Raw genomic sequence first — 14,044 nt, 5'->3', positions numbered from 1 at the left:
ACAAAAAGGTTATAATTTAAAATGGTAAGAGTAAGTAAGAGAACTGCAACAGGAGGCAAACGATCGAATAACAGGTATACTCGTGCGGGCGAGTGTCCAACTTTCACTAACAACTCGTTAGGTTCGTACCAGTGGTTTCAAATCATTCACAGTCATTCCGTGACTTCGGTAGATCACGGTAACGCCGGTGTTACTCTCTGTTACTTTTCACATATTTTAATGTGTGACAATTATTTTCTTTTTATCTCTTGTTTTTTTTTTTTTTTCTTTTTTTCATATATACATAATATAATTATCATATTTGACAAAATATCCAAAAGTTTTTTTTACAAGGTGTGACGAAATCTCATCAGTCTGAACAAATTCATATTGAACCTAAACCAAATTAACATAAATTTGAATGATTTTTTATCATTCACTAATTTGACGTAATATTTTAAAATTTTATTATTTATTTATTTATTTTTTTTTTTTTAATTGATTTAATTAACTTATATATTTGCACATACATATATATATATATTTAGTGTGCGTGTCTGTATGTGTGTGCAAATATATGTTATTTATATTTTATTTAGAAATAAGACTTTCAAATTTATTAATAATAAATATTAACTATATTAAATATAATATAATTAATAATTATTATATATATATATATATATAGTAAATAAATAATTAAATTTAGAAAATGTGATAATTGTTAGATAACAGTGAATTTTTGGATTGTAATTGATATCAATTGTGTGCAAAGTGTTCAGTGTTGGTTTTATTTAACAAGGTTAAACAACATGTGAATTTGTTAATAATATTAATATTTGTTTTAAAAATAACGACTTAAAAAATACAGATGAGATATTAAGAGAGGAGAAGAAAGACAAAGAACGTATTCTATAAATATATATATATATATATATATATATATATGTATGTATGTATATATATTTGAGTCACTATAGAAGAGTGTTGTCTCGAAAGAAAGTGGAAGTTTGAAAGAGAGTGAGAGTTTACAAGCTGGTTCTCGAGTTCAGTTTCTTCTTCCTTGTCACATAATTCTCAATATATACTTCAAATTACAGCGTATAATTTATTTTTTCAAAAGTGTCAAGAACAATATTGTTTTTATGTGTTTCATATATATATATATATATATATATATTGAATTAAAAGGTTATTAATACTGCGTGCAAGAGTAGATCATGCATAATTCATTAGAGTTAATTCAAAATCAAAATTAAAATAGAACGACAAGAAGCGGACAAGGTTTTTTTTTGTTTTTTTTTTTTATTGATTTGCATTGTAGAAAAATAACTGACGTCAGAATGAGAACTTGAATTTTTCATTGTAGATATTTCATATTGTAGATATTCAACAGTTTAAAAGAAGAACTTAGTAAGTAAACACATTTACATATAAATCGTATGAAATAAATTAATAATATAAATATATATATATATATATATATATTAAATATTGTTATATTTCGTATATTAATTTATTAATATATTTAATTTAATTAAATATTAATTTTTTATTATTATATTATTTATTAATATTATAATAAAGTTATTTATGTATTATTGTATTTTATTTATTATATTGTATTTCATATATTTATATATTATTTTTTTTTAATTTATTTATTTTTTATTTAACATATATTATATATTATATTTAATTTAATAATTTTTTCTTCTTTTTTTTTTCATTTTTATTTGCAACAGGAAAGCTTGGACTCAACGAGTTACACAGAAGAATCCAACGATTTTCTCTTCTTCTTTTTTTATTTTTGTTTCTTTTATTCGTTTTCGATATTTCGTTGTTTTCTTTTTTTTTTTTTTTTGGTATTTCTTGTTGGGAAATAATTGTTTATTAAAACAAAGTTAATCAACATGGTTTTGGACACGAGCACGGTACGATTGGTAATACTCTTAGGTGTAACATTATACTTACATGCTGGAGATTACAGTACCGTTATACCATCGATATTTGCTAAAAATGTGGAAAAGAATGAAACAGTGTCTAATAAAGGACCTAGAGGACCACCCTTACTATCGACCATCGAGGGTTCTGCAAAATTATTAACTGTCGATTCATCTACGAAAAAAGAAATAGAAAAGGATAATGGTAAATACAAAAAAAAACATTAATTTTATATATTTGTAATAGAATATTATTATAATTATTAGTTATTAATAATTTTCGAATTATTATATATATATATATATATATATATATATATATATATATATATATATATATATATATATATGTATTAGTTATCAAATATTTTTATAAATAATATATTATAAAATGTGTTATATATGTATTTATTACTTTAATTATTATTTATTACTATATGGTATATTATATACTGTATACTAATATAAAATATTGTAATTATATACTGTGTAATATATATTTATTTAATTAAAAATATTATTATATTTATATTTAATATTAAAATTATAATATATATATTATAATATTATATTAAATATAAAATTAAATATAAAATTTAAATATATTTTAAAATATATATAAAATAAAAAAATATATAAAAAAAATATAAATATATTTTATAATACAAAATATATTTATATTTAATAATACAAAATTAAATTAAATATAATAAAAAATTATATGTAATACAAAATTATATTATATTATATAATATAATATTAATTTTAAAAATATATTACATATTTACTATTATAATTATTATTTACTACTATATAGTATGTTACACTGTATATATGTATTATAATTTTAATAATATAATATTATATTAAATATAAATTTAAATAAAATACAAAATTATATATAAAATATTATATTAAATAAATATTATATAAATATTACTAGAATATAATTATATAATTATTTTTTATATTATATAATTATATATAGTAATATTTATATAATTTTTAATTTATAAAAAATCATATAAAACGAAATATTTATTTTATATATATTTATTTATTTATAATAAATAATATATATATATATATATATATATATTATATTATAATATAATAATAATTATATATAATTTTTCTATAATTATATAAAATATTACTTATAATCATAAATAATTTTATAAAAATTTTATAAATGTTATCAAAAACATTACAAAAAAAAATTTTAATATATAACACTGAATAACTATAAACTCAAATAACCTTAAAAGTTGATTAATATTTAAAGAAAAAAAAAAAAAAAAAAAACTTTCGCCAATAAATAGGGAAAATATAAATTCCTTTCGTATACATTATCAAGTCCCACACCTAGGTCAACTTTCTTTGATTTAATATAATTCTTCTACGTTATAGTAATATCTCATTTTAAATGCAATACATTTTTTAAAGCAACATTCTTTCCATTCATTTACATTGATATACATATACATATACATACATATATATATATATATACATTTTTAATATTGATTTGAATAGAATACATTTTTTGTTTCGTTCATTAAAGTAATGCGTTGATTATTAATTACATTCGAATTGTAATTAATTATTTCTGAACTAAATAGTATGAACATAATCGATAGATAAAAAAAAAAATGAATTCTAACAATTATTTTGGGCCTCACCTTGATATTAAATTCAATATTTTACCTTGACATGTGTTTAATCGTTCACGTGAGTCTCGATACACCACGAATACTCGTTTTACTGACGAATAAAATGCTATTCGAAAGTCGAGCATGGTGAAACTTACTATCGAAGAATAGCAACTAACCAATAAGTGTGTTTCTATCTGTATGAAAACGTTGAATTTTTTTTCTGATGTAGGTAAATAAGATCTAACGAAAAAAATGTTAATTCAAAAATTTAATCAAAGTCTAATACTTTCTGTCTGTCGAATGAGTGTAATTGTAATTATTGATAATTGATATTATCATTTGTCATTTTCATTGAAATATATTTCTTCACATATTTGAATTATTCGTTAGGAGTTAATCAATTGATAAAAAAAAAAATAAACGTAAGCTATATGTTATTCCATAAACTTTGACAGGTGTTTATATCGATATATGTGTGTATGCATAATATCCATTTTCTAATTAATGATCCCTATCAAGTTAATATCATTTGCAACCCACTTTCTATCACATTTGATTTATTTCATTTGATTCGAGTAACGCGTTTCGAGAAATAATTATTTCTAAAAAAAAAAAAAACCCAGAAAAAAATTATTTTCAAACTAAATTACACGTAACCATCATATTTTGCTGATATTTTCACAATTTGATTTTAACTTTCACTGTTTTAAGGTACACGAGTACAGTTATATTTCTATAGAAATTGTCTACAGAAAAAAAAAAATGATATATACACATAATTATATTTTAATGTTTTTAGCTGTTACGAGACATGCTAAGATGATGGCAACCATAAAAACAGCATGTTTACCAAAACTCATTTGTGAATTGACATCTTCCGTTCATCAGGATCAACTCAGTGAGATGGAACGTTCCTTGTTAAATTTGATCCGGTAATACAAATATTTATTTTTAATGATATTTTTTTTATTAAAAAGTAATTTGTTTAATCGAATTTATTTCGATCAGAATTCTATTTTGTTTTAGATTAAATTGTTGTTGTTATTATCATTATGATTTCAAAATGTTAAGAATTATAAAATTTAATATATGGTTTGACATTTTATGGTTCCACGATTCTATCTTATGATCAAAATTAAATAACAATTTTTTTATACAAAATTTAATTACATTACATTTCTATAAAAAAAAAAAACAAGTAATTAGTTTAATCAAATTTATATTATACGGTTTGACATTTTAGGGTTCAACGATTCGTTTCTATTGATAAAAATATTATGTTTAAATAATTTTGCTATTTAAATTGAATTACATTACATTTCTGTAAAGAAAAAAACAAGTAATTAGTTTAATCAAATTTATATTTTATCAAATTTATACTATACGGTTTGACATAATAATTTTTTAATAATAATATTTCTATTAAAATATAATTACATCGTATATTTTTATAAGAAAAAAACAAATAATTAGTTTAATTATGAAATTTATTTAGAATTATTTTTGAAAATTTTAGAATCTGTTTTATTCTAAATTAAGATAATAACTATTTTAATATACTCTATTCAAAATATTTAATCTAATTATTATTAAACAATATTATGATTCCAAAATATTAGGTATCATAAAATTTAAAAAAAAAACTATACAATTTGAAAATTCATGGTTCAACAATTTCTTCTTATAATAAATATTATTTTTCTAATATTTCAAAATATTAGGTAAAATATAAATATATATAATAATCTATAAATATTGGGGTAAATTTCTAAAATATTATAAGTTTCATAAATTTAAATAAAATTATCCGGTTTGAAATTTCATGGATTTCAAAATTCTTTTTCATAATAAAAATATTATCTCTAACAATTCTTTTTATTAAAATATAATTAAATAACATCTCCATAAAGAAAAATAATTAATTAGTTTAAATACAATTTATTCAGAATTATTTGAAAATTGTAGAATTTGTTTTATTCTAAATTAAATTATTATTATAATAATTACTGAATATGTCAGGTATCATAAAATATAATAAAACAATACGGTTTGAAAATTCATGATTCCAAATATTATTTCTAATATTTTTTCTATTAAACTATAATCAAACAGTATTTCTATCCAAAAAAAAGTAATTACTTCAGTCAAATTTATTTACAATCATTCAAAAGTATCACAATCTATGTTATTCTAAATAAAAATAATTAATATCATGATCTCAAACTGTCACGTATCATAAAATTTAATAAAACTACACAATTTCAAATTTCATGGTTCCATAATTCTATCTTATAATAAAAATATTATTTCTCTAATAATTTTTCTATTTAAAATATAATCATATCGTATATTCCTATAAAAAAAAAAAAAGTAATTACTTCAATCAAATTTATTCACAATCATTCTAAAGTATTACAATCTCTATTTTACTCTAAATTAAGTTGTTAATATCATGATATCAAACTGTCACGTATCATAAAATTTAATAAAACCATACGGTATGAAATTTCATGGTTCCACGATTCTCTTCCTTGTTGGAATCTTGCGTGTCCAGCTTACGGTTAGAATACCTGTATATATACATACATACATACATACATACATACATCCATACATATATACGTGTCCAGCTTATGGTTAGAATACCTGTATATATACATACATACATACATACATACATACATATATACGTGTCTAGCTTACGGTTAGAATACCTCTATACATACATGCATACATACATACATACATACATACATACATACATACATACATACATACATACATACATCCATACATATATACGTGGCCAGCTTACGGTTAGAATACCTGTATACATACATGCATACATACAAACATACATCCATCCATCCATCTATCCATCCATACATACATACATACATACATACATACATACATACATACATACATACATACATACATACATACATACATACATACATACATACATACATACATACATACATACATACATACATACATACATACATACATACATACATACATACATACATACATACATACATACATACATACATACATACATACATACATACATACATACATACATACATACATACATACATACATACATACATACATACATACATACATACATACATACATACATACATACATACATACATACATACATACATACATACATACATACATACATACATACATACATACATACATACATACATACATACATACATACATACATACATTTGTATATATATTTGTTGAAGGAATATCGCGTGCTGTCTGAAAGATCGCTTACCGAGATGTCGTGCTTGCGATATCGAGACGGATATCTCTAACTTGGTAAAGTAAAAGCCGAGCTTAATCTTGGCCCATAATTATTCCGTCTAGTACAAAGCAAAACCTAAGAATACAACCTAGACTTGTAGATTATTTTCATCATCAGGAAACTACTGCTACTACTACTACTACTACTACTACTGCTACTACTAATAAAACTACTTTCACGACTTTCAATCTTTCCCGTTCACCGATGGTCAGATACCAAATAGACTGGTGTGTTTATACGATTGCAATAAAAAAAAAGAAAAATAATTATACCATTGTTCCCTTGAACTTGAATTTTAAAATGAATTTTAAAACAACGTTTCATAGTTGACATTAAAATTGTTTTATTATTTTTATTCAAATTGTTCATCATTTAGTATTACTCAACGATATTTAAATTTGGATGGTTACGTGGATTATAATCAGTGACAAATTAGTAAGTTAAAATTTCATTTCATGGTTCGAATAAGTGTTGACAATCTCTGAATCTTGAGACATCAAAGTACAAAGGGTTAAAATATACAAAAGTTTTAATTTTTATTCGAATAAATAATTTAATATAAAACAACATTTTTCATTCAATTATTTATATATATTTGAATAATTTTGTCATCAAACTGTTGAATCATATTGAACTAAAACTTTACGAAACATTTATTAATATAATATTAATTATTATTAAAACACTTTATCAATCAAATTTAATTATGCAAATAGTATAATTCATTATTCTAATATGCAATCATAATTATGAAATTATATTATTAGATAAATGTATTGATTTTATGTAAAATCGTTTTAGACACTTAACGAGTTAACTGTGTACACTTCCATTAACATTTATTATTTCAATATAATATATGCACACACATATATAACACAAACACACACACACACACATACATACATAGACAGATATATACATTCTGTATATTCTCTACATATACATACCAATACTTAAATATTTCTACATTAAATTGTGAAGGGGAATTGATTCGAATAACAAAAGCTCAGAGAATCGTAACGTGACGACAACGATTACCTGAAAAACCCCTTCCTTCCCCCTGGACCCTCCCCCCCCTCATCTATCTTTTTCTCTCCTGCGAATATTTGAAATTCAACCGAGAGTGGTTTCATACCATCACACATACATACACACACCAACGAAAATTGGATAACACGATAGGGCCAAACGTTGGTCAACTACCTAAACGTATTCGCGTATTTCGCAATTTTCCTTTTTACGATCGTTCCATGCGGGAAAACTAGCGAAAGCTCACAGTATAAACATTGCACATGCTTTTGTGCTTTAATACACATATATATATATATATATTGTATATATATATAGGTATGCATGCATGCATTCACGTATTATTATTCACGGATAAAGGGAAAGAATTATGTTCCGAGATATTCGACTCTCGTTTTAAACTTTCTCTCTCTTTCTCTCTCTCTCTCTCTTTCTCTCTTTCTGATTAAGCCATAAGTTATGGGAATTTGAAAAATGGTAGAAGGGTTTTTGTACAGAACGTGGAAAATAATACGCGAATGGTTTCATGCGAATTTTCTATTTAAAACGAAAATAATCTTCTCAGCTTTTTGTGTTTCTTTCTCGGTTTAATTAATTTTGTTGTTTTTTAAATATTTTTTTTTTGGGGGGGGGGGGTAGAGAGGGGATTTATATTTAATATTTTTTCACTGAACATTTTCAATTTAAATGAACGTTTTTATTATTAATTTTTTTTAAATATTTTTTTGTTGTTGAATTTATATTAATGTTAATATTGCATTAATATTTTTGTAATGAACGTTTTTATTTCGTCTCTTTACTTTAGTGATTTAAATTAATTTAAAATTTATTTATTTATTAAAAAAAAAAAAAGGAAGAAAGTAATAAAAGGGTTAAGTGAATAACGTGTAATTTTTATAATAAAATATTTAACTTGTTGGTTTATTTAAATAATATATCAAAATATATTTTTATTAAATTGGTATTTAAATATTTCATATTTAATATTAAAATATAATTAAAAAAATAAAAAATTATATATAATTATATATATTTATTTATTTAATATATTTTTTAGCATAAATAAATTGATATATATATATATATATATATATATATATATATATATATATATATATATATTGTAGAAAAGATATTCCATAATTTTTTATTTATTTAAATATAATATCAAAATATATTTTTACATTTTTGTTGATTGATATGTTGGTTGATTGATATTGAAATATTTTTTATGTTACTTTCTCTTAAAAAGAAATTCAACAGAAATAAATTGAGGAATTGAAAATAAAGTATAAATTGTCCTTAATAAAAAGAAACTGAATTTTTTTTTACACTTTTTTTTTGTCTTTCTCTTTTTTGTACATGTATATATATATATATATATAAAAGGATATGACGAGAAAGTTGTATATTTCTCTTACATAAGAACGTGCCGAAAAACGGGATGCGTTTCTCTCACGTAGGTCGTCGTCACACAAACTACAAACGTGTCTCGTAATAACATCAACAAGCACTTTCCTTTTCTTTGATTATCTAATCTTTCAACTTTCACCAGTATTGGCAGATTAAACATAACGACATACTCTATTATAATATACTGTAAATATAAAATATACTGTATATATATATAATCAACTTATTCGTTGATGCACAAATACTCATATTTCCAAATTGTTTATTAATTACGAATTGACTTTCGCTAACTAACATAAGATGCATTTTTTTTTAATCAATAAATTCTTTTTCCAACAAAAAAAAAAAAATAAGAAATTTCACCAATGGGCGTATGGGTTAAACCAACTAACTAAACGTTTCTCTAAAGTTTTATTTTCTTTCATCGAAAGTTTATTACATCAATCGTTGTATTTGATTAGTTTCTTTTTTTTATTGTTATTGTTATTAGTAAAAATTCAATCGACATATTAAATTGTAAATCCTATAAAAATTACTTCGTAATGAAAATAAAAGTATACTGGGTGAATAAAAAAAACAACAGAAATATTTAAATAGTTATGTTGAATTCAAAGATAAGAATTGAAATTGGAACACAAAAATTGAAATAATTTTAAACGTGATGACAAAATATTAATTTTATATTTACTATTATTATTTAAATATATATCGGATAAGTCTGTAGGGTCTCGTCGGATAAGTCCGTATGGTCTCATCGGATAAGTCCGTAGGGTCTCGTCGGATAAGTCCGTAGGGTCTCGTCGGATAAGTCACTACTTTTCCGAAAAGTAGTGAGGTTTTTTTCGAAAAGTACGAAGCATAGTATAAAGAGGAGACCGAGAATAAGAAAAACTGTATAGCTCCATTCCGTCTCATTCCCTCGCAGGCTCAATCCTATATGTTTGTCTTTTTTTCTCTTATTATTTAGTATAATAGCCGTTTCATAGTTTCGTTACATAGCTCCGTTTCCATTTATTTACTTTTTAAATCACTCCCATTCTAAAGAAGTTTTCACTTCAAAAATTTCTAGTAGAATTCTCAAGGAAGAATATGGAACAAACAAAAGAAAAATAGAAAAAAAAAGAAAAAAAATCTAGATAAAGGGCGATCGTAAAGTAAGAAGGGTTTATAGTAAGAGAAATGCTTTTTCTTTTTGTTTTATTTTTTCTTTCTTTCACGTGGCAGTATAAGGAAGATCACGTTTTCCTCGTTGATCCATGCGTAACGAAACTGCCACTCATCTTTTTCCTTTAAAACTTATCCACCCACCCTTTCTACACCCTCCCAACCAACCAACCAACCAACCCTTCATCTTTTCTCTCACACTTTTCTCTTATGCATAACTATTCTCCAAATCGTTTTTCGATCTTTTCTCACGATCAAATCCACTGACTCTATTGCTGAGTTAGAAAATCTTGTTCTTTTCTACATTTACACACTCATACACACACACATATATGTATATGTATTCAAGTATCTTTCAACGGTAAGAAATATAGGTGATTTTATATTCCTTGAGAGAAGAATTTTGTAAGTGTTACTTTTTTTTTTTCTTTTTTTTTTTTTTTTGTATTTATTTTAAACTCTACAAAATTATTCGTCGAAAGTATATAAACGTGTTTTAACAAAAGAAACGGTGAAAGTAGTTGAATTTCAAGTATTGCATGATTCAAGTTGATGAATAGATTTGATTTTTGGTAAAGTGAGTTTATTTCTTATGTGAAGTTCTCTCCCATGCAAATATAAGTATTTACTTAATATATATGTATATGTTTATATAGAAGTATACATATGTATATATAGATGTGTGTGTATGTTTGTGTATCTGTGGAAATATGTATATATAACTTGAGCACGGAGAAAGGCACGAATGTTAAAGCTTCCTAGCGTTTCCTTTTTTTCTTTTTTTCTTTTTTGTTGTTGGTTGTAACCGGACTTTATAGCTCACGTTTACCAAGCACACGGCATCGATATCGAAAGTAAAAGGCTACTTGCCTTGTGCCTGTTCTCCTATACATTATGGGTTCTCAACCCATTTTATTATGCTCGACTATACCTTTCTATAGACGGATTGCCTTGAAATTTAAATCTACCTTCGATATTATTTCAATTGTTCATACAGTATATTATATATATATATATATATATATATATATCTGTGTTATATATATATGAGTATTATACAATAATAATAATAGTATTAATATTATTATTATATTATTAATTTAAATTAGTAACTCGAAAGTTATATAATATATATTGTTTTTTATATATTATAATTTTTATATATTATAAAAATAAATTTATAATAAAAATTTATATAAAATAAATAATAAATAAATATATATATTTAAATTATAACATATAAAATTATATTCTATTAATATAAAATAAAATTGTAATTTTATTTTATTATATGTAATAATATTATAGTATTTATTACAATATAATATTATACTATAATAAAACTACACACAATATAATTTTATTTATTGTAATTTTAATATATATATATAATTATTTATATAATACTATAATATATAATTGAATTATAATATAATTTTATTTATTATAATTCTAAATGTTATATATTAAATAAATAATTAAATTATATTTATGTGTATATATTAACAAAATAAATTTTTAATATAAATATATTTATATATGTGGTCATTAAATATGAAATATTTGATTTTGATGTGAAAATAATCCGAGTAATCAGACATTTCATAGTTAATAACCTAATATATATATATTATTAATAATGAATATATTAGTGTATCTAATTATAATATATATATATATATATATATATATATATATAATATTTATTTGAAATATATTTTCTAATAATATATAATTATTAAGAAATATTTATAAAAATTGAATGATATTACAATTAATATTATAATTAACTATCAATGAAAAAAATATCATTTTATTTTTGTAGTATTTATCAAAAATCAACTCTCGAATTATTATGAATTTTTGAATAATAATAAATTATTCAATATTTTTCAAAATACTCGTCTGATTATTGAAAACATTTTTTTTTTTATGCTTAGCAAGCATCAAAAAAATGATTATAAAAAACTTCTACTTTGCATAATATGTTTTTTTTTTGGGTTCGATAACGTGAAAGAATTCCGTTTACGTACGTGTGAGTTGACTGATATTGACATAAACAGTTTATTTGATTTCATTGCTAATTTTATATAATAATCATATTTAATTTTTTAATAATTCAAATCATTGTGTCTTCCTTTTGATTTTTGTTTTTACCAGAGACACGAGTTTAAGCACGATCGCCGAAGTACCATCGAGATATCATTTCGCAGCACACATGGGTCAATTAATATCTGGCGTTGAAGGACAAGGTTGTCATAATTTTTATCCAACCTGTCCATTACCTGGAGCCAGTGTTCTCAACATGATGAAAAAAGTTAGACTAAAATGAATAGAAAAAAAACAAAAAATCTAATAGAAATTACGTGAACAATCTCGTATATATTTTCAAATCAAGTGTTTACATCGAAGAATATTTTATATTTTTACCTTTCATTGTGTGAAACTTTGAACATTTACGATTGTATCTGTGATATTGTTTATCATTGTGTGCGAGAATGAATTAATAATAAATTAAAAAAAATATATATATATATATAATAAAATAAAATAAAACGAATAGATATGAAAATTCGTTTAGTTAATTATTAATTAGATATCAATTAATTAAATATACATACGTGTGTGAATTAATTTTGATTAAGGTGATCAATGAACTATAATTATCGAATATATATATATATATATATATATATATACTTAATACTATAATATATATATACTTATATATTATATAATACTATAATATATATATTATAATATATATATTATATAATACTATAATATATAATACTATAATATATATATATATATATATATATACTATAACTATATATATACTTAATACTATTTTTACACAAAATATAAAATGTAAAATAAAACAAAGTAATCGATAAAATACAAATTTAGGTTGCGTAAAAAGGAAGAATACAATTATTGTTTGTAATTTGTTGCTAATCAAAAATTATTATTGCGAATATTATAGATCAACACACTTGTATATTAATCGTACATAATATTATAATTGTTTACAACTAAAATAGAATTATTTTACATACTTGTCTATTATATATTTCATGATTTAATTAACAGTAAAAAAAAAAAAAAAGAGAGAAATAAAAAGATAATTAACTTGAAATATTATTATAATATTGTTGTTTATAAAATTGATATGACATCGTAACGAATAATACGATTACACACATATGAGTTTATTATAAATAAAAATTAAATGTAATGGTTAAAACTAAAAATGTCATTTCCATTATCATTGTATTAATTTTATTAACACACAAATTTACATATTGCATATATATATTTATATTTTAATTTTATTATAATTTTCTAATGTAATTTTATTTTAATTTTATTATAATTTTCTAATGTAATTTTATTTAAATTTTATTATAATTTTCTAATATAATTTTATTTTAATTTTATTATAATTGTTTAATATAATTTTTTTTTTATAATTTTATTATAATTTCATAAAATTATATATATATATATATATATATAATGATTTA

At 21.7% G+C, this 14,044-nt stretch overlaps 1 protein-coding gene across 8 annotated transcripts; it reads left to right on the top strand.

Moving 5' to 3' along the window:
- The first annotated feature begins 150 nt into the window (after positions 1–150).
- On the top strand, positions 151–13,203 carry geko (olfaction protein geko). 8 transcript variants are annotated; one of them, XM_089173214.1, is made up of 6 exons: positions 151–333; positions 708–781; positions 1,349–1,392; positions 1,725–2,127; positions 4,377–4,509; positions 12,678–13,203. In XM_089173214.1, the coding sequence occupies exons 4-6, from the start codon at positions 1,893–1,895 to the stop codon at positions 12,847–12,849; spliced, it is 540 nt and encodes a 179-aa protein (XP_089029340.1). In that variant the 5' UTR covers positions 151–333; positions 708–781; positions 1,349–1,392; positions 1,725–1,892; the 3' UTR covers positions 12,850–13,203. The 8 variants fall into 8 exon arrangements, with proteins under 8 accessions (XP_089029340.1, XP_089029338.1, XP_089029337.1 ...); XM_089173212.1 differs by having other exon boundaries at positions 151–428; XM_089173211.1 differs by having other exon boundaries at positions 151–428; positions 1,171–1,392.
- Positions 13,204–14,044: the final 841 nt, after the last annotated feature.

Source organism: Polistes dominula, unplaced genomic scaffold, assembly GCF_049000335.1.
Source record: "Polistes dominula isolate Pdom_NZ unplaced genomic scaffold, Pdom_raw_medaka scaffold_35, whole genome shotgun sequence".
NCBI classification, from domain to species: domain Eukaryota; kingdom Metazoa; phylum Arthropoda; class Insecta; order Hymenoptera; family Vespidae; genus Polistes; species Polistes dominula.
This window is presented reverse-complemented; position numbering and strand designations above follow the sequence as displayed.